This window comes from Talpa occidentalis, unplaced genomic scaffold (genome assembly GCF_014898055.3).
Source record: "Talpa occidentalis isolate TD23 unplaced genomic scaffold, MPIMG_talOcc4v2.1 talOcc4.14, whole genome shotgun sequence".
In the NCBI taxonomy this organism is placed as follows: Eukaryota; Metazoa; Chordata; class Mammalia; order Eulipotyphla; family Talpidae; genus Talpa; species Talpa occidentalis.
The window spans coordinates 62,062,889-62,090,503 of NW_023601433.1; the positions used below are offsets into that span (position 1 = coordinate 62,062,889).

A 27,615-nucleotide genomic window follows, 5' to 3' on the forward strand; every position below is an offset into this window, starting at 1 on the left:
CTGGTCCTAATAAATCTCATGCTGGTAGATCCCTGTTTCAATGATTAGTATCAATATATCCAGTTCTCTGTAACAAAGATGTTTCCAGATCCCCACAGAAAACTCAGAGTAATAAGAGTTTTACTGATCGGGATAATAAATTTTATTAGCAAAAAATTCTATTTGACAGATGGTTTTTACTAGTCCCTCGTAATGTATGGATGATGCTTTATAGCAAAGATAGTATGATTTGGGTATTTGTGTGAGTCAGCATTCTTTAATTCATCCATTTAGCAGAAGGTCATTTAAAATGACTTTTTCCCTTTCCTTTTTGATGATATACTTTCAGACATATCAGAAGTGTTAAAGAAAGTGAGAAGTGAAGTGATTCTCATAACCAGGGTAGGGAGATTGGTTACTAGAGGTTTCCATTAAGGACTATTAGGAAAAAAAAAACCCCTAAAATCAAATTCTTGTAAATTATACCTCTTGTAAGTTAGCACAGGGTAGTAATAAGTCTTTTATTAAATTGACCTAGACTGTAATGACACAATTTAGATGTCCTATTCAGTTGATTAAATGAGGTGTTCCCTGAATTGACCTTTTTTTAAAGAAGAGAATATTGCTTTTCAACAATCACCCAAGATTTGTTTTTTAGCTTTTTAAATAAGAAATGTCAGTGTCCTGCCCTCAAACCATTGCAGCGTTTGGGATGAATAAAAGGTGTATAAATCACAAAAAATGTGTGTTAGACTACGGGATTTGCACATCAAAGACATCTTTACAGACACATCACCCAAAGCAGTGATAGTGAAGAGAAAGATAAACAGCTGGGACTACATCAAATTAAAGAGCTTCTGCACAGCAAAAGAGACAATAACAAAAACAAAGAGAAACCCCACCAACTGGGAGAACATTTTTGCACCCAACACTAATGATAAAGGACTGATCACAAAAATCTGCAAAGAGCTGATGAGACTCAGCAACAACAAAGAATATAATCCAGTCAAAAAATGGGCAGAAGAGCTAAAAAGAAACTTCTCTGAAGAGGAAATGCAAATGGCCAACAGACATATGAAAAATGTTCAACATCACTTGTAATCAGGGAAATGCAAATCAAAACTACCATGAGATACCATCTCACACCAGTGAGAATGGCACATATTAAAAAAACTAGCAACAACAAATGTTGGCGAGGATGTGGAGAAAAAGGAACTCTTGTGCACTGTTGGTGGGAGTGCAAACTGGTCCAACCACTATGGAGAGCTGTGTGGAGATTTCTGGACCTACTAAACATAGAGCTTCCATATGATCCAGCAATTCCACTCCTAGGTATTTACCCAAAGGACACAGAAACATCAATTCCAAAGAGCACCTGCACTCCTATGTTTATAGCAGCACTGTTTACAATAGCTAAGCTTTGGAAACAACCCAAAAGCCCAAAAATAGATGACTGGATCAAGAAGATGTGGTACATATATACCATGGAATATTACTCAGCATTCAAAAAAGATAAACACATGCAATTTGCAGCAACATGGATGGCACTGGAAGGGATCATGCTCAGCGAAATAAGCCAAAAAGAAAAAGAAAAATACCGGATGGTCTCACTCATAGCAGGAATCTAGAAAACTTAAATAAGGGACCAGGAAAATGAATATAAGAAAGTGAAAATCAAAATCAACAAAAAACTATGAACCAGAGACACTTTTTGGGGGGTGGGGGGCGGGAGGGGAAGGATTGGGGTCAGAATGGGGCGTTTGCAATTGTATGGGGGAATATAAAAATAAAATTTAATATTTAAAAAAAAAAAAATGTGTGTTAGCTGACTAATGTTTACCAGTGATAATCAACTGAGAATTCTTGTTTTTAAACTGCATTGACTCTTCTCAACCAAATATTTATCTAACTGCCATAGTCAATAATTCTTAGGCTACTCAATTGTTTTCAAACAAAAATGTCAACTGTGCTGATTTCCTGATTGTCCATGAACATTTTTTTTTACATACATATAACACATCAGGAAAGGAAACAGGACAACTCCATGCTGTGCTAAGGAAAATAATTTGAATGAAAAAATATTATCTTTAGATAAGACTATTTCCTCGACTTTGAATGATATCTTACTAATTTGTTCAGCATATGCTAGAATATAAATGTGTGTGACATATATTTCTTCCTATCATGGATAATACTTCTTATCTATCAATGCCTCAATCACCACCCCCATATGAACCCAACATGTCATTGTAAAGTTCAATAAGACAAGAAAGTAAGCATTTCCATTAAGTGGAAAGAATAGGGAGTTGTGTAAGAATGAACTTCCAGGGAGTTGCTGAGAAAAATGAGAGCCCCAAGAAAAAACAGAACAGTCTGCAAGTTTCATGAGAAACTTATGATTCTGGGTGGTTCTTTATAGTTCTCTTTTTACTAAAGTCTATCAGCACTTTTGACTTCTCCCTTTTATAAAAATAACCCTTTTCTTTTGTACTTAAAGGAATTTTCTCCCAGAAATTGTAGATTTATAAATACTCATGCCACATAACTGTAATTTGTATATATTCATTAAAATGTACATTGATAGGATAGTAACATTCTGGGGAAAATAGCCTTTTAGGAAGTTATAGATTCAGGACCCTCAGGCTATGAAAGAGTTACTTTGCCTTTTGTGTGCAACCATTAATTTAAAAGGATCTTTGATCTTCTAGCATCTAAAATATCTTAGAATTAAGCCCAGGACGTGTGTTACACAGGTTCCTTCCCCAGCGTTCTATATGCTTTGAGCTTACATTTTATTAATGTTCAAGAAAATGTATTGTATCAGCATATAATATATGTGTATCTGACTTACATATATACAAGTCAAAGCCTTTCTGTTAAATACAGCCAAGGTTGTACAGTAATGCATTCATTATTAATACAGTAAAAAATAACTTTTAATAACACTAAATTATGAAAATGAAACATCAAAAATGCCTAATGTTCAGCCACCAAACTAAATGTGGTCCACTTTAAGGTTTTGGGATATTCCCCAATATAAATGGGAAGAGACACAAACAAGGAATTTATAATTACTGCTATTATCCCAATAAACTCTAGGCCACTCAAGCCCACTGGCCACAGGCTTGCAGCAGAAAATGGGAACCTGAAGTCATAGATCACCTCCACCTTCCATGATGTGAGTTTTATGCTGGGAGATAAACTGACCTTTTGGCTAAGGTGTCTGACCTCTCCTTCCCCTGACAGCTATTTCTCTCTCCAGACAGCTGCTGTTACAAACAAACTGCTAGGCAGCACTTTGACAAATGAAGCTCAACCAGGATTCTTTGTTTCTGTGAGGCCAACAGGCAGGCATTCCACAGGCTCATTAGGGGACTGTGAATTACTGCCAGGCTAGGCCTGCTCTTTCTCCTCCCTGCAATTCCAGTGGCCACACATTCCCATGATCTGCGGGGGCAAGATTATGCTGTCCACAGTTCACATTCCATCTTGTCAGGGTCCTCTCAAAAATAAATAATATTTATAGCAGAATCAGAGCTGGTGAAAGAAAATGGGGAAAGAAATCTCTTCAGAAAATATAGACTTGACAATAGAATCCACTGGATCTGTGGTTGTTAAACCACTCTCCCAGGACTTCAGAAATCTTTGTAAGCAGACATTGTGCCAGCATTTATCAAAACCCCAAGTCCAAGGCCACATGAAGAACATAAAAAAAAGTTACCAAAAACCATGTAACAAAGTATTTCTACAGCCTGAGAATGTTTCATTCAATAGTCACTGAAGAGTTGCCAGTGACCTGGTGTTCAAGGCCTTCTGCTAAGTTTCTGTTAAAAAAAGCCCGAGTCAAAAAATGCCAATTATCTACTTCTGCTTTATATCAACAACTTGGGAAACCCAAATAAAAAAAAAGCTGACGGTTCTTCATGCAAATATTCAAACCGTGCTGAAGGGACTATATCTTAGAATCAATGGTCAGCAAACTAGGACTTACTGGCTGGACCTGGCCTTCTGTATGTTTCTCTGGCCCGTGATCTAAAAATGGCTTTCACATTTTAAAATGAAAAATTTTTAATTTTTACTGTTTTAATAATTTTCTCTTGAAAAAAACTCAAGAGAAGAATGTTTTGTGATACATGAAATTTTACATAAATTCATGTTTCAGAGCTGATCAAGTTTTACTGGGACATGGCCACTCTGATTCATTCCCCTATGGCCTGTGGGGCTGGGAGGGAGAGCTGAGTGGCTGCAATAGACACTGTGTGGCCTACAAAACCTGAGATGCTTAATTTCTGGCCCTTGAGAGAAAATGTGTGCCTACTGTTGTTTTAGATTGTAAAATAACCGTTTGCTTTTGCTGAGATATCTGAGTGAGAACATATACCCCAGGCTTTGTTAGGAAGCCTTATAAACGCATGGGGACTGCAAAAAAAGGAAGCAATGAAGACCTGAAAAATCAGTCAATTCATGAACTTGACAGTGCTAGACAAGCAGAGGTAGGCCACCAACTGGAATCACTCACATGGCACTTCCAGATCAAATCCTTCAGAGCATGAAAAACATCCATGTTCTTTGATGGCATGGAGGTAGAATTGATGTTTCTTTTTAATACCAATTTTTCTAATTTCCAACACTGTCTTCCTATACATGTGATTTGCTCTTTTTTGCCTCTAGCCCTAGATTCTCAAGAAGGCACTAGTCAGTCTTTCTCAGGGAAAAGGCGTAAAACAGAATCCCAGGAATAAGGTGTGACTTGAGCAGCCAGTCCTGAGAGTTGATGGCTACCACCCTTCGGCCTGTGAATCTCCAGGAATGACCCTGTGAAAATGAGAGGGAACTCAGCCGTGCTGCCAACAGGCTGTGCTGAGTGAAATGAATGACAAGGCAGAAGCCCACTCATCAGTCATTAAAGCAGTCACTGGATTCCAGTGGTTACACCTGTCTGCATTCTCTCCAACACAAGATTCAGAAAAGGAAAGGAAAGGACCAGTGGGAAATTAGTGCTGTAACACTTTCATGAAGGAATCTCCCTCTGGGATGGCATTTTGTCCCTTGATGTTTGGAACTAAAATGTGAAGGAAAAAGATGTCCACCTCTGTGTTAGAACTGCCTGGTTGCCTGCATCCAGATTCACACCACACTGGTGATTCACAACTCACCTGGGCAATCGGACACACCTCAATACAGTGGCAACCTGTACCACTGGGATCCCAGCTCAGCCTTCTAGAAACCTCTAGGCTTTTCATTTAGCACAGGTTATCCTCTTTGCTATTCTATTGTTTTTCCCTGCCTGAAGTATCTGTTTCACTTGACAAGTTGAGAATAGGAACTCATTATTAACATGTAACATTGTTTTCCCACAAAGGGCAGACAGAATTGTTTTTTTTTTTTTCCAGAGATGCAACCAAATACATTTTTAGACAAAACAACTGATAAACTCACCTAGAAAAATCCCCTTTTGCCTCCTGTAGAAGAAAAAAGTCCAACATCAGTGAAACAGTCCAACCCCATGTGACAGACATTTAAATACTTCCTATACTGATAACTCCTCTGCAAGCTAAATTCAGTTTCCCATCGACTATAAGAGTATAATTCAAAAAGGATGCATACATTTGCCACTTGAATACAAGACACTAAAGTACAGAATATATATAAAGAAAATGATTCATAATAACAATTGGCCTTACTCTAACTTTTTCTAGTTTAAAGAATCTGAATCTGAATGTGCATTTGAGTACAACTGTCTATTAAGTTACTTAAGTCTATTGAGTTACTTTTTGTTTTCTTCTTTTCTTCTGATTATATACTAAAGACTCTGGAGGCAGGAACCATGGGACTTTTAGTGAAACTGGTATAATGCCTTACACACAGTAGCTGAGCAATAAATCTTTGTTGGCAGAATAATGATATCACTTCAGTTCATACTGCCAATATTGCTAATATTTGGTAGTACTTGTTTTCCCATAAGCTAAAGGTTTTTTCTTTGTCTTTCTTGGCAATGACTTCCTGCTAATTACTTGGCTTTCCCCAGATAACGGGAGAGTGCCAAACCCGAAGAAAATGGGGTCAGCAAATGACCTCAGTTTTCCCCAGGATCAGGTTACACACATGTGTCCTCTGTAGTAATATATTGTCTTAAAATTCTGGAACACCAGAAGTTCCCATTTACTGCTCTGATGTTGTTTCCTTGCAAACACTTTTCCTATGTGCTAAAAATAATTCAGAAGACACAGAACTGTGGGATGGAGTAGCTGATCATGCGTGCTAAGTCTTAGTCCTCTTCTGAGTATGGCTCTGGGAAACGGTGGGGGGCGGGTGGAGACCACTCACCTGTAAAATATAGGAGGCTAATTCAAACACCACTTCACTGTCAACATCAATCAGCTCCTGAAAGGAAAACCAAGAAGGTAGCTAAGTCTACTATTTCAACAATGGCTTCTTTATGGCATCTTCCTAAAAAGAGGTTCAGTTTCCTTTCCTGAGGAGGTCCCCAGAATCTTAAATAGAACACTCTGGTTCAGAGGCAACCTCTGAATCACTTGGCCCCAAATGTCCCTTTTTAGCAGCTCTGAGTGAGAAATGATCAGGCAGTCCTGGACCTACACAAGTCATAGCAAAGGCCTCATCTTTATTTTTTTTTAAATATTTATTTATTTATGCATACCAGAGTGGGGGTACAGGCCAGAGATGCGGTGGGTGAGAGGATTCACCAGAAACAGTGGGGAACAGAACAGGCAGATTGACCGAAGTACACTGCTGAGGGGAGCAGCGGGAGCGTCAGGAGAGGTCTGCTGCGACATGTTGGGTGCTCCCTGGCAGGCCGGGGATGGAACTTATGCTGCAGAGGCTGCGGATTGCTTCATAGTGTAGTGCTTAACCCCTTGCACCACCAGGGAGGCCCAAAGACCTCATCTTTAAACCTTGATGAGAAATTAAGGAAGGGGCCAATCTCCAGCCCTTTACAAATCTGTTAATCCAATTAATCACCAGGAGCTTTATTGAAGGAAATGTCCAATGAGATTGCTTACTCTTTAAATCAAATAAAATTAAAAATACAGTTTCTTGGCTGCACTAGTCACATTTCTTTCCTGGGCTCCATGTGGCTGTGGGCTACCCCGGGGGTCAGAGCAGACATCTCCTGCTGCAGAAACCCCCATGGGCCAGCACTGCAACCATGCAGTCACAGTTTAAAAACTGCTTCTGCTCCACGAGTTCTCCCAAATATTTAATCATGATCTTTAAGAACACAAGTATATTCTTAAAGGAATGGAAAACTCTCTTTGGCATTTGAAATAATCCAATGTCTATGTTTTTCAAAATGTGTACAGTTCGTTGCTCTCTTTTTTTCTTACTAGCTTTATTAAGGTAGGATTGAAAATAAAAATAAAAAAACCCCTGCATGTTCAATATACACAGTCTGATGAGTTTGGATCTATGTATATATATCTGTGATACCATCACCACATTCAAGGTAACAAACATATTCACCTTCAAAAGCTGCCTGGTGTTGTGTGTGTGTGTGTGTGTGTGTGTGAATGTGTGTGTGAATGTGCTTGGATTTTGTTTTTTGGTGGTAAGAACACTTAAGAGATCTAGTGCCCTAACAAACTGTCAAGTGTACAGCATTGTATTTTACATGCAGTTCACATTTAAAGAAAAAGGGAGTCCTGGAGCCCATCAGCACACAGAATAATAATCAAATTAAGTGACGTGGTACTTCTGTTGTCATGCTAAAGTACAAATGTCCACCTTTCTTCTCGTTCCTAATGTTACCAGATCCTGTAGTGTGTGAGCTGAGTATAGAAAGTTAGAGCTGGCACAGACTAGCTAGCTCACCCCCTGTTTTTATTGAGAACAGGCATCCAAACCATTAAGGGACTCACCCAAAGTCACAAGGCTTTAATGACAGTGATGGGGCAGGGAACAACCCTCCTGCACATGTTCTTGTCCAACATGTGACCTCCCTGCGGGCATGCATTCCCCCAACTCAATAAGGAAGGGCTTAATTCTCAGAACCACATCTGTCATCGAAGTTAGCTAAGACAGAGTGACTTTTCACTTGAGTTATAAACTGAATTTTGATTCATGGATTTTCGAATTATTTTTTGTGGTCCAGAATTGACCTCATTCATTGAAAACAATGCATTGGAGCAAGCCTACATCTTTTGAGAAAGGAAAGTCATTTGGGCTCTCTTTCAGGCTTAGGAATTTCAAAGATGGATAATAATATCTGCTACACACCTTGGAAGCGTGGACTGAAAGAACTAACAAGAACAAATGGAAGAATCGGGGACAATAATTCTTCATACTTAACCAGCTCAAAGTGCTTTATGGCCACGGTAATTGATACAGACTGTCAGTGCTGGGATGTGCAGGAATGCCTGGAATTGCAGTTGTGGGATTACCAGGTCCCATCAGAACGTAAATCATTTAACAGCGTACAAATGATTTAACAGAAACACTGTCCAGGTTTCCACAATGGATCATTTCTACTCTCACCATGTTCATTTCCATTCCCACCAAGCAACTTCCTGAACACGCTCTCATGTGTCCCAGCTAGTGTGCTGCAGCGCATGCACTCTGTCAAACAGTCACACCCGTGTTGCAGCTAATGGTCAACAGTGGGCTAATATTTAACATCCATGGAGAGGTTTACCTAATGGGCAACTCAAAGCCAACCATCAGCAAGAAATTCTTTCAGGTGCTTTTGGTCTGTTGTTCAACTCATTTGCTAAATGAAAATATCTATACCTGGGGTTTGGGGGATGTAGGGGTTGCAGAGCAGAGGTGGGAAACATGGGGGGAGGTTTTTCCTTTTTTTATTTTACACAGTCTATTATGTATTTTTCAGGAGAAACTGTTGGACACTAATCTCGTGATGAACATTAATAATAAATGATTATTCCAAGTAAAACTACTGAAAACGCACTATTTAGTGTCTAACCTGATGCATCCAGGTTCTCTCTCATCATATTTGTTCTCAAAGTCAGTGGGAGCTAACACCTCTAACTGGGGTGAACTTGTACCTTTTCTGACCTTAACCATTTCCCAGTGAAGATATTAAAAATAGTGAGATTCAAATGTGGTGAGTACAAGGGAAAAGAATGAAGTGGCGCAGACATAGCACATTTGTATGATCTGATGGAAAAGAGCTGTTATTACCTCTTGCCTTTGCCATTTAAATTTAGTGAGTTTAAGAATCACCTAGTTGTCCTCAGAGGAGTTCAGTACAGAGATCTAAAGGGTGTGTAGGAACAATCTAGAAAATGGTGGGGGGGTGGGTAGGGTGAGACACATTCCGAGTTGTTAAGGCAATACTTCCCTACCTTGCAGTCTCTGCCTATTTCCCTAGCGTCTCCTATTTTGAATACTTTCCCTCTATCCCTGGCTCTCTCAGGAGGTTTTACTGTAACACTCTACTTCCGAGGCCTAGAGCTGCAGTTCTGCCCACATCACACCATTCCCACTGCATTTTGAATGCTGAAGCTGAGGAGTTACTAGTTTTCTGGGACCTTCCTATCGGAACTGTGCTCTGCCACATAATATTAAGAAGCTGGATATGCTTCTTTTTCATCTGACCTCGCTTGCAATCCAGAGGCGGCTTCTTTCCCATCTTTCTGCCCAAGCAGAATACACTGAATGTGACCACAGTGAGTGTGTGCAAAAGTCCTATTTCCCTGGAGTGCTGAGTTTGCCCTTGACTGGGGATGAAACATGAAGGAGGGGGACAGGGGAACCTTCATGGAAAATCTGCTGCTGTCTCCCACTTGGTACTCTGCAGGTGCTGGTGGTGTGACACCCCCATGTCCCAGTGCTCCTGGAGCCATTTGAGGAGGGGTGCTGAGCCCGAATCACCCCTGGGAACTCTAGGGTGCTCTGTTGAGAACCCAGTAATTTTTCTCTTGAGGCCCACTGGTAAGAGGGAGATGCTAGTAGAAGGGGAGGTGGACATGTGATGCTTAGTAGTTACTGCAGCGATTTGGTGTGCAGGGAGCGAATGGTGCAGGGAGACAAAGCAGGATGATGTGCAGTGTGAGCACATGTGTGCAGGGCAGGGCTGGGAGAATGGCACCACTTCCTCCCAGCAGCACCAACAGTGATAGGTCCTGAAGGAATAGGCCTGAGGGCATTGATCAGCAACATTAATGCTCACAATATCCTCAGAAAGATTTCTACCCAGGGGCTCCAAGTGTGCTAAGCAAACACCCCACGAGATCGTCAAGTGGCAGGTGTTATGAACGTTTTCCAAAGTCTGAGAGCCGAGGGGCTCTTCACAATCTTCTCGCTCAGGAGGCCTAGTGGGTGGTCTTTACACTGAGCTGAATTCATAATGGAAAGTGTCCCTCATGGTCAGGAATTACAGAAATTGCAACTGTCATATAAGATGAATGAGATAATTATAACAGAAGATTATAATATAATGAGATTTCCGTAAGAACGACCTCTGCAAAGTCCATTCAGAAGGCTTGAGGGTTGACCCAGGGTTCCCCAAGAATCCTTACAGACTATTACTACCTTTCTTTTTACGCATAAAATGTCTAAAGATTACAGTCCTTGCCATCCTCCTTAAGAGCTTTTCTATTCTCACCTGAAAGTTTCAGGTTCTAGTTCCAACCCCCAACATCCTGAGGACACTGAATCAATCATTTGACCAACAATGAGCTTCCTCTGCCTCCTTAGTAGACTGGGGGGTAACCATTTCTTTTCTAGTGATTTTACTGAGTTTAGAAGACATAAATGTAGATGTGATTGGAAATGATAAAACACTACAAACGCCATGTCTATATGATTCTTTTTGATTTTTGGTGTTCACCTTTAGTCTCTTTTTTTAAAAAAAGATTTATTTATTTAGGTATACAAGAGCTGGGATACAGGCCAGTGATGCGGGTGTGTGTGTGTGTGTGTGTGTGTGTGTGTGTGTGAGAGAGAGAGAGAGAGAGAGAGAGAGAGAGAGGATTCACCAGAGTGGGGAGCAGAACAGGCAGACTGACTGAAATACACTGCTGAGGAGAGCAGCGGGCGAGTCAGGAGAGGTCCGCTTCGCCATGTGGGTTGCTCCCTGGCCAGCTGGGGATCAAACTCGTGTAACAGAGGCTGTGGATTGCTTCATAGTGTGGTGCTTAACCCGTTGTGCCACCAGGGAGTCCCTCAGCCTCTATTCTTTAGTTTTGCCTCTGCTCTTCAAGATTTTAAACATTTATAGGAATCTTTAGTAAAGACACAGGTTTTCAAAGAGGTGGGCAGCATTGTGATATGTGTGTTTGTATGTGTGTGCACCTGTGTGCATCCAGGTCACTGTGTACACCATCACAGAGGATCTGGATGCCCAAACCTGCCTCCCTGTGCTTCTACAGCTGCTCTGCTTCATTGCCCAACTAATAATGACTACCTGAAGGTGCTACAGGCAAACAGGGTCTGCGGTGAGGGTGAGAGTGATGTGATGTTGCACAACTCCTCTTTCTTAGCTCCTTGCCAGTTTTTCAACAGTCAAGTCACTTCATGTTTGTCTAATGATCCCTGGGGTTTATGCCATGCATGCTGGGCTGCTGTGCTCTTTTTGTGGCACAGGGGTTTGTCTTACTCTCTGCTGACCCACCCCATATCACTATCCCGAGGGATCTCTTTTAGAGGTCATGGGCACAGCCAAGGTGATGACGCTATTCAAGTCTGTTTCAAGAGGGTTGAGGATGAAAGGCCCTCTCTGTCCTACTTTCCTGCCAGTGTCTACCACCTGCACACACACCACCTAATCGAAGAGATAAGGGCAGGTTTCTGTTAAGTCAGAGGCTAATATTTATGTTGGTTGCTCTGTCCTGTGGGATATGATTCTGGGCTTTGTTTCTCTCATCTTCAGACATGATGCTATCACCCACTTATTAGCAAAGTTCCTTGAAGATCTTGGAGAAAGGGATAAAGGCCACTTATTTTTTATCAACAAGAATGATAGACCTAAGAGGCAAACGTGGCCTAAGGACAATTATTTAATACATGTGCAGCTCCTAGACCAATGTGGCCTTCTCGGAAAAGGCTGGAGAAGACCTTGCAGCTCAGGTAAAATGGGAAATTTTAGCTTTTTCATTTCTAGACATGATCTGCTCTCAGTAGGTATGGATAGAACACCAAACTGGGTCATTTCCCAGGACAAAGGTGAGTCAGTGCTGCTGGGATTGGAACGTAGTCCATTAAAAACAATTTCAGGAGCACGGCTGTGTGCCTAGTTCAGCGACAGGCCATGCAGAGCATGCATCAAAGAAGTTTCACAAGAAGGTTCAAGTTACTTTTCCTCCAACCCAAAGAACATGTCAGTTTATATTCAGAAGGTGGCCATGGGTCCTGTTTCTCTGCTTATCACCATTGGACAAGGTCGAGATCGAGCATGATTTAAATGTGACTAATAGATTTTAGAGAGTATATTTAAAGAAGCCCTTCAGGCGTGGGCAGAGTTATCCAGTTAGCACAGAACATTTGTACCAACACAACTAGATGTTTTCACAGTCCCCCATTTACCCAGCGTAAATCGTTTTGAGTAGCAAGAGACTCCTTGAGTTGAACTGAAAGAAAATATAGTCTCTCGGCCTGGGATACGCGCTGATGTGTGTGCGATGACTACTGGGGCTGGGTCTCAGATCACATTATTTCCCTTGGAGCCTAATCATCTATAGTCTGTGGGGATCCTTCCTCTGAAAAACTAAACAGGGGCCTCCTTGGTGGCACGAGGGGTTAAGAGACAACCCATGGAGCTATCTGCAGCCACTATAGCAATAGTTCGATCCCTGCCCAGGAAGCTACCCACATGGCACAGCAGACCTCTCCTGACTCGTCCCCTGCTCCCCTCAGCAGTGTATTTCAGTCAGTCTGCCTGTTCTGTTCCCCCCTCTGTCTCTGGTGAATTCTCTCACCCCCCAAACCTCTGGATTGTGACCCAGTTCTTGTATGCATAAATAAATAAATCCTTAAAAAAAACTATACAGACCTAGCAATTTATGACCTAGTGCTTGTTTGCAAAGCTTTCAAAAATTGTTGTGGTAGCCAACTTTTAACAGCAATTTCATTTTGTTGGTGGAGAATTTGGAGAGGCAGGCTTCACACCTGTGGTCTGAAAATGGGCAGAGCTGAGATCAGACTCCAATCACCTCCGTCCAGGGTGAAGAGCCCACAGCTTCCCACTGGCCTGACCCACTGAGATATTTCCATGGATGTGGACATATTTCTAAATGAGTTCTGTCCATCCCCTGGTCATACATTTTCTTTCCATGAACAAGTGTCACCTTAGTGAATCAAAACACATCACAAATGCTGCTACAGAAGCACAAAGAAAACAGAAGATGTCATGAAAGAAATGATACCAAAAACTCCAGAACTAGAGAACATGAATCTCCAGACTGAAAGTGCCCATGGATCACACAGCACAAGGGATCACAAAGATCTACTTCAGGGCAAAGCAACCTGCAATTTCAGATGAAGGGGAATTAAGAGGAGATCCTAAGAGATCCCTTTGGTTGGGGTGGGGTGGGGAGCCCCCAAGCAATGTTTAGGACAGAGGGCTGCTTCAGAGCAACTAACTCTTGAAGACTCTGAAGCAATAACTTTGATATTCCTAGAGAGATCTTCATTCTCTATTTCCATACCCAACCAAACCATTAATCAGAAATGAAAGCAGAATGGACATATTCAGATATATAAGAACCCCAAACACTACTTCCCATACATATTTTTTCTCAATTTGCTGCAGGATATTCTCCAGAAAGACAATGGAGAAAAACAGAACAGGAAGAATAGGGATCCAAGAAACCTCATTCCAAGAAGAATCCAAGACCACTCATTCCAGAGCAGGTGGGGGGGGGGGAAGTCAGGGGTGAGGAGGGAATCCCTCACCCAGGGCTTTGAGGAGACCCTGAAGCAAGAAGATGGAGGCTTCAAAAGGAAGTTCTCAGGAAAGACAAAGCTGGCATGAGCAAAAAACCAAAGCAAAGGGAGGAACTGATAAATGACCTGATGCATTAGTATCAGTGGGCACTGGGGAATTTGTATGTAGAAGCTTTTGGGAAAAAAACAAACAAACAAAAAAACCATAGGAACTAAGCAAGTAACAGCAAGGCAATTATTACCTTCAGATAAAAGGAAAAAAAAAACACCAACAAACTGGATGTCTAAAAAAAATAGAATCATAACTGCTACTCGAATGAGTCATAACAGGGCAAAGCTGAAGGCGGTGGCTTTCATTCAGAATTGCAATATCACCATGTTGGGAAAGGGGAAAATGGACTGTGGGTGGTTATGTAGGATAAATCAGTCCATACCTGTCTTGACAGGAATTTAAAAAAAAAAATCTAAAATGGAAAAATCAAGAAATAACATCCAGGGCCAATTATGGAGATACCAGAAGCAGCAGCTAAAATGGTTGAAAAGTGGCAGAACTTGGGGGGGAATGGACTCAACTTGGGGGGGAATGGACTCTTACATAATAATCCTCTTGGAACCATCTGATGTTTAAACTACATCACAGATGACTTTGCTAAAGTAACTATTAATGCTTCAAAGAGTAAAAGATATAAGGACTTGGAAGAAGCAGGAATAAACAGCTCAGTTTACCTGAACAACTTAGTCTCTGATATACTGCAGGAATTGTTCCCCAAGAAATAGGCCGTGAGCAGATGGCAAACCTGTACTTGGTCAACCAAAGCCTCTGGTATCAGCATCATTTTCAGGGGGTCTGTCTGACTCTTTAAGTCTCCAAGGTGCCAGAGGGCAGAATGGGTGTCACAAAAAAACTCCAGCCAAGAGAAACAGCTCTGAATCAAAGAGAGCAGTTCTACCACCACTGAGGTTGGGGGTGCGCCTGGCACAGGGATAAGGACTGTTATGCTTTATCTCTCTTAGTCTCCCCAAGAAGCTTGTGGGTGGGTCTTTTTATTAATCCTTCAACCAGAGTGAAGAAGAATTAAGCTTGGAGGCATCACAGAAGGGGTCCATACTTACTGTACTTTCTAAGTCCTGAGTCTGTGTGACACTGAATCTAACCACTGATCACAATCCCTCTGCTCCAGGGCCCCCCACTATCTTGATGGCAACAGGTAACACTTTCGGGTTCTTTTGTCTTTGAGTAAATCCTTTAATCTCTCTGACCACTGTTTCTTCCCTCTGGAAAGCTGATGTTTCCCACTCCACTTCACTCACAAGGCTCAAATAAGATGTGTGAACATTTAAAAATAAACCCTATCAATGTATACACATGAAAATATTTTTTTGATGATGGGAGGGGGACAGGTGACTTTGTGATGCTATCTGGTCTCCTCTGTAGGCTTTAAAACAGTCACCCCTAAATTATTTGTATGATCACACGCTAGTACAGATCCTGGGGGTCCAGAATGATACAATGTGGTGCCCAAGGTCAGCAGGTGAGCTGGTGCTGTCAGCACCTGGACCATGAGTGTGGCTCTGATGCACCGCCACCTCCACCTGGGGAATTTGCCATAGTGAGTGCTGAGGGTTTATTCTCCTGTTCTATTTCCCATGAATTTCAGAGTCTTCTGTGAGCACCAGGTTCAGAACTTCCAGCTCAGGGCCTCCCGGGTGGCACAAGGGGTTAAGCACCGTACTATGAAGCAATCTGCAGGCTCTGCAGCACCAGTTCGATCCCAGCTGGCCAGGGAGAAACCCACATGACGAGGCAGACCTCTCCTGTCTCACCTGCTGCTCCCCTCAGCAGTGTATTTCAGTCTGTCTGTTCTGTTCCCTGCTCTCTCTCTGGTGAATCTTCTTACCCTCCACATCTCTGGCCTGTACCCCAGTTCTTATATGCATAAATAAATAAATCTTTAAAAAAAAAAAAAAGAAGTTCCAGCTCAGTACTTGTTACCAGACGGAACAGAAAAACTAAACAACTCTGAGTTAGAAATTTTTCTTTCCCTTTATCTTTTTCTGTCCAAGCATGACCTGAGGTAACTTTTTTTCTTCCATGACTTTCCAGGCATCTGCTGCCCAAGTCTGCCACCTGGTGGACAATATGTGCATTTTAGCCCTGAGCTTTTTCGAAGGGCTTTCACACTCATTAAGCAAAACCACTGAGACACCCTTACAATTTGCGAGCTATGTTAGGTAGGAATTATCCTTTCCACTTCATGATGAGAAAACAAGGGCTTAGAAAGAGGAAGGAATTCCCAGATACCTGGAACTGCATTTGGTATCTTTTTCCCCTCCATCTAGCAAAACCCTAAAATACTTCATAGTTTGAGTTCAGGGGTTTGATCCCCGTGTAAGTGCTGGCTCAGCAATTGTCACCAAGTGAGGGCCTGTCCCAAACCTGAATTTGATCACTACCTGGTCCTCTGTTATGTTCAACATTTAAAGGGTGTGTGTGGGGGGGGGAGGGGACAATTCTGTGCAATGAATGTGCTACAAGTACTTACAAAAGGAAAAGTGAAAGCTGATAGACTGTTTTAACTCTGTGTGTGGTTTTTTTTTTTTTTTTTCATGTTTGGAGGATTACTGCAATACCCCCACATTGGATTTAGTTAAATGTGAAAATTCAGGCAGCCAAGTTGCCTTAGGGTTCTTTGAATATAGCCACTGACCACTTTATAAGAGTTTTGTGAAGTTCTCTGCGTGCAGGGGCATTTTCCACTCTAAGGAGGGTGTGCCCTCCGGGTGCGGCCTTCTAGTGAGCTCTGTGATCTGCAGTCAGGCTGTCATTCACTGGATATGTGACCTCGTTGTGATACCCTCCCTGTGCCTCATCTTCCTCCCAGGGAAGACAGGGATACAAAGGAGCACTCCTCTCAGAGGTGCTGTGGAAGATTCAGGCACACAACTTCCAGGAAGCATGGGCCAAGGCGGCGAAGGCGAGCTTGCCAGGACAGGGTGTGTGCTGGAAATGGCTGCAGATATTCTGGTCACCCGGTGAAAAGGAACACTATAGGCTCATATGAGTCCGGGATGCAATGCAAAGGCTGTTCCACTCAGTTTAGAATTGTCCCTTGAAAATACATTTCTCCAAAAATGATGAACAAATGGTCTCATTATGCTTAGTGAAATTAAGTCAGTCTGACTAAAGGACAAACACTGTATGGTTCCACTTACACTGGTACCTAGAATAATCAAATTCACAGAAAGTAGAATGTTGTTGCCAGAAGCTAGGGGAGGAAGAAATGGGGTGTTATTGTTTAGTGGGTACAGAATTTCAGTTTTGCAAGATGAAAGGTTTCTGGAGATGGTTGGAGCCCATGTGAATACACTTAATGCTGCTGAGTTGCACACTTAACAATGGTCATGATGGTAGATTTTATGTGCATCTTAACACAATAAAAAAAAAAAATCCTGCTCAAAGCGCCAATAGCATCCCTTTGAGTGACACTGCTCAACCATCTAAAAATGGCCAATTATATGCGGATTTGGTCATAAGAAGTTCTATGAACTTGTGAGCCCTAAGTTAACTGGGAGATACTTGTCTAGGTTTCTCCTTTGTTTCCACTGCCAGCTTAAGGAGACCCTAAAAATCAGGTAAAGGAGAAACTTGAAAGAGTCAAAACAGTAATAGGCCCAGAAGGAGGACTCATGCTATTGCTAGCTTTAGTTTTGAGAAAATCTTATTTGTAGCAATGAACTTACACATTCATTATACCATCAATAAGATAACCTTAGGGGCAACAACTTGGCATATCTATCATTGAAGGGTATGTTCACATGCTGGCGGCAAAGTGAAGAGCAGAGAAGTTCTTACCTTGTAGATACAGGACTTAGCATTCAGAAAGAAGAGCTCTATTGTAGCGTTGTCCTTTAGGTACGAAATGCTCTCGATATAGAACCTGAAAGAGAAAGAACACAAGTGAACTGCAGAAACGCCAATGGATGGAGTGGGAAACAACCCTTCTCTAAGCTACAGGACATGACACGAGGACTAGAACTCCCAGTCACCAAGAAAAACAGAAAAAGGCGTCGTCAGTTGTTCCCCTATGATCCTGTTTTTGGGAGGAATGGTTGTTTTCCAAGTCCACTGGTAGCAGGTTAGCATGGCTGTGCCTGTCTGTCTGTCCTTGCCATAAGCCAAAGAACCAGCCTGACCTTCATTTCTAAGCTTGCCCATATATTTTATGTCCCCTCACCTGCTTTGCAATGTTGTATACTGCCACTGGTGTTCATTATATTCTGTTTCTGTCCTCTTCATTGTTAAGTTAGGTTTTTAAAAAATATATCTTTCTTAATATTTTGTACTATTTTGCAAAATCAAAAGCTGTCCTGGTTTTCCTTTTTTTCCCTTTTCTTTCTTTCTTTGTTAGTAATCATTTTTGAGGTAATGTTTTACAATATTGTATGTGTTTTAGGGGTACAGGTTCACACCTCTTTATTTTTATTTATTTTTTTCAAAATATCTTTTTATTTATTTTTTATTTTTTTTTTTAAGATTTATTTATTTCTTTATACAATTTATTTCTTTATACACTGCTGAGGGGAGCAGCGGGCGGCAGGAGAGGTCTGCACGCCATGTGGGACCCTCCTCTGGTGGCCGGGGAGCAGCCGGGGACCGAACCAGCGCTGCAGAGGCTGCGGGCAGCTTCGCAACCCAGCGCTCAACCGCTGCACCACCGGGGAGGCCCTTCAAACCTCTTTAAATGTATGTCACACACCCCACCCATGACCAAAACACCATTACTCTTCCACTGTGGTCCACTGGCCCCCTCCCTCTCTGGTAGCCTCAGTTCTGAACTCAGACTTCTAGGGGTTGCTTTTGGTTTTGTGAGATGGATTTTTAAAGATAATTTCTCCTGCTAAATTGAATGAGGGGGTCCGATTCCTCTTGCCATGGTTACTTCATATCTTCCTGAAGGTACCAATGTATGATTTGATTTCTGCAAAACCAGAGAGCTGGAGTAAGGGTTCTTAACACTGAGAAATATTAGTTCTAATGCATATTAAGCCAAATGAGAATTGGATTTTTATCCAGATGGAGTTTATAGATTTTTTTAAGATGAAACATGCTGAAATTATTTTAGTTTACATTCAATGTGCCTTTAAGCATTGACTTTGGAGTTTATTAAATTCTTTAATTAGATAAAGTACTTGTACTTGTCTAAAAATCCGCTGCACTAAGGAATTAAGAGTTGTAATGAGAGGGGAGAGGAAAAGCTTGATGTGCAGAGCCTCAGAGGGGCAGACGGTTCCAAGGAACAACCCAGGGAGGATGCTGGACACCAGGTAGAACCTGGGTACCCACGGGAGCAGCTGTGCAGAGGGTGAAATGAAAAGCCACAATACAAAGGTTCTGGAACAGCATTTCAATGTGATGGAAAGAATCCTGGGCAGGAAGTGGAGACTAGTGAGCTGGTCCCAGCTCGATGTGGTTCAGGGCAAATCACCTCATCTCCCTGTGCTTCTATTTTCCAGACTAAAACCAGGCAGTGGGACTCTGGATCTCCACCTAAGAAATCTAGTAGCTTTTGAATACTGGAAACTAATTCAGATTAAAACAAAGTAACACAGCAATAATATCAAAAACAACAAACCAGTATGTTAAAGCAAAGGAAACATGTCTGTAGGTTAGGTCAAGCCCATCTCCCACCAGTTTGCAAGCTCTAATCTGCAGACTAAATAAATACTATCTTGTATTATTTTCCAGTGTATGCAGAGGCTGTTTTCACAATACCAGCTCATTTAAATTTGTGAGTGAATATGGAGTAACTTGAGATATTAAGAGATATTTTCAAGTAACTGATATAGCACAATTATCACTTGAGAGACTACAGGAATTTTGCAAAGTACAGTCTGGTCCTCCTTGGGAAGCCTGGGACTGTGTAGGCTGGTTGATCTCTATCACCCACCCCCTTCACAACCAAACAAAGCGCCTGCCTCCCACTTTTGAGGTCACACTTATTTTAGGTTACAAAGGCCTTCAAAATAGATGACTAAAATAAATAAACAAACAAATAAATAAAAATAACTGACCACCTTAAAAAAATAATGACTTGATCAAGAAGATGTGGCACATATACACAATGGAATATTATTCAGCAATTAAGAAAGATAAACTCATGCAATTTGCAGCAACATGGGATGGAGCTGGAAGGGATCATGCTCAGTGAAATAAGCCAGAAAGAAAAAGAAAAATACTGGATGGTCTCACTCATAGCAGGAATTTAGAAAACCTAAATAAGGGACCAGGAAAAAGACTAATCATAATAAAGTAAAAATCAAAATCAACAAGCAACTATAAACCAGAGATATACTATAGGAGGAGGGGAAGAGGGAGTAGGATCAAAGCGGGGGGGGGGGGAGGGGAATGGGAATTGTATGGGGTCTATAACCAAGATAAAAATGAATATATTGTGCAAAAATTAAAAATGATGTAAAATTAAAAAAAACATGTCAATAGCTGAAATATTTAAGGAGAAAATACTGAATAACTGATTTAAGTCAATCTGTGACAATGTGGACTCTACACTGGTGGGTGCCAAAGCCTTCTCCAGAGTTTGGCAAAGGCCACCAAAAAATCCATTTTGGAGAAGGAAAAAGTAAAACATTGGAAGAAACTGAAGTGATGTCAATGTTAAAATATTCTGTTTCTGAAGAAAAATATTAACTATGAGAAAAATAATCAATTGAAATATATTGGTAAGACAATGAATTATATCAGTCCTATACATATGGTAAATATGGAGTTTTACATAATTTTTTTTAAGATTTATTTATTTATTTATACAAGCACTAGGTACAGTCAGAAGCGTGGGAGGGTGAGAGAATTCACCAGAGCCAGTGCAGGGAGCAGAACAGGCAGAGTGACGAAGTACACTGCTGAGGGGAGCAGCGGGCAGGCGGCAGGATAGGTCTGCGTGCCATGTGGATTGAACCGGCGCTGCAGAGGCTGCGGGCAGCTTTGCAACTCAGTGCTCAACCACTGCGCCACCGGGGAGGCCCTTACGTAATACTTTCAACGACTGTTTTCTGGATGATTAAACTACAACTTTTTGAAAAAAAAAAACCCAAAAAACAAAGGTGTTCATCACATAGTCTCCATGCAGCAGTCCCAGAGGTACTGTAAACATAGACAACTTGCGGTTCACTAATAATGGAATTGAAATGCTGTGCTAGAGCTACATCTCAAAGCAAAATAAGTTAAGTTGATTTCATTTAGAAATTTACACTTGTTGTAAAGGGCTTTGGCAAGAGGTAGTCGGAAAAGCAAAATAAGTGGAAGCAGGCAGGGAGGGAGGGGGAGGGCGTGGGGAAGGGGAGAAGAGAAGTAGAGAGAGAGGAGAAGGGCAGGGGGAGGGAGGAGGACAGGTAGAGGGAGGGGAAGAGAAGGGACAGAGGGCAGGGGAGGGAAAGGATGACAAAGACGTGGTTCCTGTTCTACTTCTGAAGAAAGCAAGCTAGCACACCAGGGAGACGTGCAGGTGTGGCCTATTATAGAGGAAACTTTTTTTTTAAGATTTATTTATTTATGCATACAAGAACTGGGGTACAGGCCAAAGGTGCGGAGGAGGGGTGAGAGGATTCACCAGAGCCAGAGCGGGGAGCAGAGCAGGCAGAAGGACCGAAGCACACTGCTGAGGGGAGCAGCGGGCGGCAGGAGAGGTCCGCGTGCCATGTGGGTGGCTCCCTAGTTGGCCGGGAATTGAACTCGAGCTGCAGAGGCTGCGGATAGCTTCACCGTGCTGTGCTTAACCCCTTGCGCCACCAGGGAGGCCCCTATTATAGATGAATCTTGCCTTTATGTCATTGTTCACACTATTCCTTTCCTGCCTTAAGTGATCCTCCTCCACACACCAACTCCAGCTCCCTTTGGCCCTCACTTGGGCCCTCACATAGAGGTTGTTCACTGACCCCAATGAATGTCCCCTCAAGGGAGTGCCTCCCCAGGCTCTCTGGGTATCCCTCTGCTTATGGTCTCCCCCCCCCCGCCCCACCCCTGCCGTGATTTTCTATTTTTGGCACATTGTATTATAAGGCTGCTAACCCCTTGAGGACCAGGCCACATGACCCTCACTCCTGCCTCCAGAACCAGTCCAGGCTGGCTACAAACATGAGCTTAGCAAGCATCTGTGCACGAAGGTTATGGTCAACTGGCAGGAGTCCCTGCTGGACAGGGAGCCAGGCAATAAAAACGATGCAGGAGGGGCAAGAAATGAGGAATGATTTCCCAATGCCAGGAAATTCCAGGTTAGAGAGTCTCGTTCCCCTGTCCCTCACGTGTGGGAAGTTGTTACAACAAAGCTGCCTGTTACCTTGAACCTTAAACCAGAGTAACAGCGGGGGCTTCTCGGTGACAGTGAGGGCGACTGATTACACGATAATAGTTCTAAGTCTGCTGGGGCTGAAATAACTTAAATCTCTAAGCAACATCCTATGTCTTCACTGCAGTTGTTTTAATTCTGGGGCACAAAGGAGAGAAGTCATCCTGCCCCCTCCTCCCAGCTTTCTCCTCAATGGTCTAAAAAAACCTTCCTTTTCAACTTGCAAGTCATAGAAAACTGAAAGGAGAGGGCAGATCCGATGTCTTTGGCAACATTATTCATTTCCACCGAGTTCTGTGCTGTCTGGCTGTACAAGATGCAGGAGGTAGAGCAAATAACAAGTGTGTTCTGAGATGGATGGGAAAAAAATCCCCTCCTTTTGACAGAAACTAGAAAGCAGTTTCCTGTTAACCTTTATCACCAAGACACAGCCTGGAAAGCCCTGTGAGTTTCAGGCTTGTCATTTATTGTTCTGTAACCTTGAATATTTCATCTGATCTTGAACTTTCCATCTGCACTAGGGAACTGGGGAGTCAAAAATGCCTAGAGAAAAGCAGACCTCAGACGTCTCAATCTGCACATGGAGGTGATGTGCTGCATGGGAGCACTGGAGGGAGAGGCTTCTGGGGGAATGGGGAATGTTGATGATTTGAGTTCAAAGTTGAAATTAAAAAAAACAAAACCCAATTCTGTTTATGATTTTCAAGAGAGCCATGCTGAAGGTCCTCCTTTTAGGCAGTAGGTGGCGATGTTGCATTTCCTTAACCACCAGAGCTGCTGGTGGTGCCCCAGGTCTTTCTCAAAGACTCGTTCACAAAGAATATTCCAGGCCTCTGGGAAAGCCAATGCAACGATTTCTCTTAGACTGAGAGGGTCTGCATGGATAATTCTAAGCCTGCTTCTCTATAGGGTTTCTAACGCTTTGACATCTTGGGACCTTGCTGGCTGGAGAGACTGCCCTGCCAGAGTTAGCCAGTTCCTAGCGTTATTTAAGGACTCACCTGTGAGCACGGCTTTCCTGTGGGGACCAACCCATCCAATGCCGGCAGACTCCCTTCCCCACCTCTGTGGACTCCTCCCCTCCAGACATGGCCTACCTGCCCTAACTATCCCAAGGCCAGGAGTCAGGCAACTCAGGTGAGTCCCTCTGCCTTAAAGTTCAGTGAAATTATTCTGAGTCAACCCTACGTCTGCTTACCTGGTCTTACCTTTTCCTTCTTGCAGAAGCCACAGAGCAAAGGCTCTTACCCACACCTCCTCCCACCACCGTGCCTCCTGACCCACCAGTGCTGTGCCCTGCATGGTGTGGCACGCCCCCTCCTCCTGGGAACTGTCTTTTCAGTTCATCATTTCATCTCCTCCTCTCCAATCATCTTTTCAGCTCCTCATCTCTTGGCCTCCCCACACCTGAACTACACAAAACCTGTATCTTAAATCAAGTTCTTCAGCACAGTTATTAGCAGGACTGCATCTCACGGCTTCTTTCTGAGTCAAGCAGAGGTGCCCTAGGCTGCAGGCACACCTTGCTCAGGGTTTCCTTGAGGTCCACACCCAGCTGCCATGATGACCCCCACCTGAGGGGGTTATATTTTATCAGACGCTCTGAAGCTCTTAAAGAGGAACAGCTATACGTGCTATGTTATATGTTTGAGCCTATTGATACTCAAGAGGTTCTGACGCCTCGGGAGTCTCGTCCTTTTTTTTTTTTAAGATTTATTTTATTTATACAAGAGCCAGGGTACAGGCCAGATGCTCGGGAGGGTGAGAGGATTCACCAGAGACAGAGCGGGGAACAGAACAGGCAGACTGATGAAATACACTGCTGAGGGGAGCAGCGGGCACGGCAGGAGAGGTCTGTGTGCCATGTGGGACCCTCACCAGGGCCAGGGATCGAACTGGTGCTGCAGAGACTGCGGGCAGCTTCGCAGCCCAGCGCTCAACCACTGCGCCACCAGGGAGGCCCATCTCGTCCCTTCTTTAACGGTGGAAGCCTCAGACAGCAGCAGCGTGGACTGTGTAATCATTGCCATCGGCCAGATTCCTCCTCCGGCCCCTGCTCCTGCTCTTCCTTCTCACATCTACCCCTTGACACTAGTGAATCACTGAATATTTAGAACAAATGTTAATTAAATGGACCAGCGATTTCATTGTGTAATCAACACAAATGTCACAAATGTGACTTCTGGTAGTAAAAAGAAGTGATTCTAGTAAGAAGGATAATTAATACTGCTGTGAGGTTCTGTGGCCAAATAACTCTGATTAAAATTTCAATGGCACAGAAATCTTAACTGGAACATCCAGTTGAGATCCAGCAACTTCTGGAAGGCATGTACCTCGTTTTGGAGCCACCCTCCTCACACTGTGACAGGAAACAGGAATTTCTGCAGTCCTAGTCAGCCAGGAAAGGCACTGCCAGCGGGTCGTGACTGGCCCGTGGAAAGCCCTCTCCAGATGAAAGCAGCCTGGCATTGCCTCTCCTTCTTCACTTCAGTTGCTCTCTTCAGTTTCTTGTTTGTGAAGCTCTAAGTTTGAAGAGATGACTCTAATCTCTATTTATTTTCCTACAAACCCTGTGGCTGTCCAGGGCTGCAGGGACACTTGCCTGAAGAGCTCAGACATGGAGGAATCCTTCTGAGCAAAACGAGTATCTATAAAAAGACAGAGAGACTTCCCTGGCCTGGGGGCATATTTTCCTTCCATTTTTTTCCTGACCTATGACTTAAGTTTGCCTGGTGAACACCATCAAGAGGTAACTGTTCTCTAATTCGGTGGGGCTTGCGTCGCGTCCTGTAGTTGAACGTGATCTTGGTCACACCCTGTGTCACCGGCTGCTTGTATGTACGTGAGGGGCAGGGAGTGGGGAGGGGCAGGTTGGACAGTGATTCAGAAGCCAGAACATACAGGGCATGGCGAAGATATCCTCAGCATGGGAAACTGGAAATAAATATGAGTAGGGGATCATGTGAGAATTCTAGAAGAAAGATGTTCAGGGGCAACATACAGGACAGATTGGAAGGGGCTGGCACCAGATGAGAAGATGAATGAGCAGATCTCAAGACCAGGAGAGGTTTAATGGAGATCTTAGTTTCAGCCAAGGGGGTACTTGTGGGAGCAAGGGGTGGGGGTAAGAATTATTTAGAGGATGCAGAAATGCGATAGATTCGGAAAGAGAAGGGACTAGGTGGGAGAGGGCAGGTGATGTTAGGGTTGACCCCCGTTTCTGGCTTGGGAGCTGGATAGGTGGTGCTAGTCTCAAAGAAGGAGGGGCCCCAGAAGAGGCAGTAAACTTGGGGACAGTGACCAAAGGGTGATGTCAAGGTGAGCTGAGGGAACCTGGGAGGAAACAGTGCACATTTCTGAGCCCCTGCTGTGAACAGAGGGGAGCAAAAGGGAGCTGCTGTGGCAGGATCAAGTAAAGGGAAGGCTTGTTTTTGGCTGAGGTGGGAGAGAGGTGGTCGTGGAGGGGAGGGAGCCGTGGAGAAGCAGAGGAGAGAGGACAAACTCTCCGAGAGGTGGCAAAAGGCCTGGAGTTGGAGTAACATGGATCCACTAGCCTTGGATGACAGGCTGAGGGTCGCTCTTCCTCTGCGGAGTGTGTGTGCATGTGGTGGCTGGCAGCAAGGCCACGAAGATGAGGCAGATATAATCAAGTCTGAGGGTAAGGAAACAGGAGATGGATGAAGGTCATGCATGTTAGTTTTCATTTTCTTTTCTTTTTTTTTTTTAAAGATTTATTTATTCATTTATACAAGCACTGGGTATAGTCAGAAGCACCGGAGGGTGAGAGAATTCGCCAGAGCAGAAAGCAGAACAGGCAGACTGACGAAGTACACTGCTGAGGGGAGCAGCGGGTGGCAGGAGAGGTCTGCGTGCCATGTGGAACCCTCGCCTGGCGGTTGGGGATTGAACGGGCGCTGCAGAGGCTGTGGGCAGCTTCACAACCCAGTGCTCAACTGCTGCGCCACCAGGGGAGGCCCAGTTTTCATTTTCTTTGCAAACTCATCAGCAATGTCACCTCAGAGCAAAAGGGGTAAGTCTCTGATTTGGAGTCTGTGGCAAGGAGGAAAGCCAATGTGGGCAAAGCAGAGTACCCAGACGGCTCAGCCGACACAACTGGCTAGAAATATTGATGATGTGTATGAGACTGAGATTGTGACTGGATTGACCCAACACTATGGGGCGGGGGTGTGCACATGTGCACAGTATGTGGTATATGTGTAGCATGCATTTGTGTGTGTGTTCTTTAAGTTGTGTGTGTTGTGCATATAAGTGTCACATAAAATTTGTGTGTATCTGTGTGTATGATATATGTGAACATATTTGCGTGTGTTGTGTCTGAGTTCTGTGTGTTGTATCTGTGAGCTGTGTGTGCTGTATGCATTTCATGTGAGTATGTGTATGTGGTGTGTGCATTTTTGTTTGTTGTGTGCAGAGTGTTTATGAGTTGTGTATGCTCTATGTGTATGTGCTGAGTGCATTTTGTGGAAAGAGCACAGTCAGGGAAGAACACTGCTGTTTGCTTCTGTCAGGGAAGGGCAAGATGCTCTCCAGCAGGACTAACAGCATAGAGTTCAGCTTCGGAGGACTCCTGCTTTACCACAATGCCCCTTCCTCACCCCAAGTGTAATTTACAACAGCTCAGCTTGGTGGCTGCAGCTTGCTCCTGCAGGGGGCGCTCTGCCAGCGGAGTGCCAAGTTAGGGAATGTTAGCACTTGAGTGTCTGTCTGGAGGCTGACCCACGGCTGTCCTGAACTGTATTTGAAAATGGGTGAGTTTCTGCAGATGTGGCCATGTGTGGAAAAAGGTGGGGACCTGATCTCCGTGCCTCTGGCCCTGCCTGCACAGGGAACCAAGGACTCTCTGATAATACAGCAGCAGTGTAGCTTCTCACCTGTGAGAGGGAGGCAGCGTGGTGGAGGGGAAGGGACTGAGTTTGGAGTCAGATCTAATGGAACAGATACAGCAACTTACTAGCTGTGCCGGGTTTGGGGGGGGGGGATTCCACCTGGCCACCTTGGGCCGCCACACCCTTATTTATTTAATTAGGAGCAGTATGTACTTCAAGGGTTGTTGTGAAGATTAACACTCATCCTTATTAATGGACAGGTGCTTAAAAATGGATAGTTCCCTTCTCTCCAACCTTTTACCTTTTTAGATAATTATTTAAACCCTGAAGTCAGTGTGATATTCCTGGTGATTTGACTGATGAGTTGGAGGGGCCTGGTCCCTTTCAGGCTAAATTACAGATCAATGAAGGCAAGTTCTTTGTCCTCTGTGCTGCCATTCTGAGAATGTCCTGCAGCTTGATGTCGGGGTGGAAATAAGTGTTTATTAAAGAACTCTCTCTGGCTTAGAGGCTGCAGCAGAATTCTATGAGATCAAATTCACATCACTTAAAATAATTTGGTTCTT

General features: G+C 43.4%; 1 protein-coding gene across 5 annotated transcripts in view; it reads right to left on the bottom strand.

Moving 5' to 3' along the window:
• The window catches only part of FRMD4A (FERM domain containing 4A), a 302,659-nt gene that overhangs the window by 103,231 nt on the left and 171,813 nt on the right, over positions 1 to 27,615 (bottom strand). For all 5 annotated transcript variants that reach the window (XM_037510637.2, XM_054695096.1, XM_054695097.1 and 2 more), the window contains exons 5-7: positions 17,696 to 17,780; positions 6,307 to 6,363; positions 5,419 to 5,441 (exon numbers count right to left, since the gene is read on the bottom strand). In XM_037510637.2, coding sequence (XP_037366534.2) covers positions 5,419 to 5,441; positions 6,307 to 6,363; positions 17,696 to 17,780 — 165 coding nt within the window. The remainder of the gene's footprint in view (positions 1 to 5,418; positions 5,442 to 6,306; positions 6,364 to 17,695; positions 17,781 to 27,615) is intronic.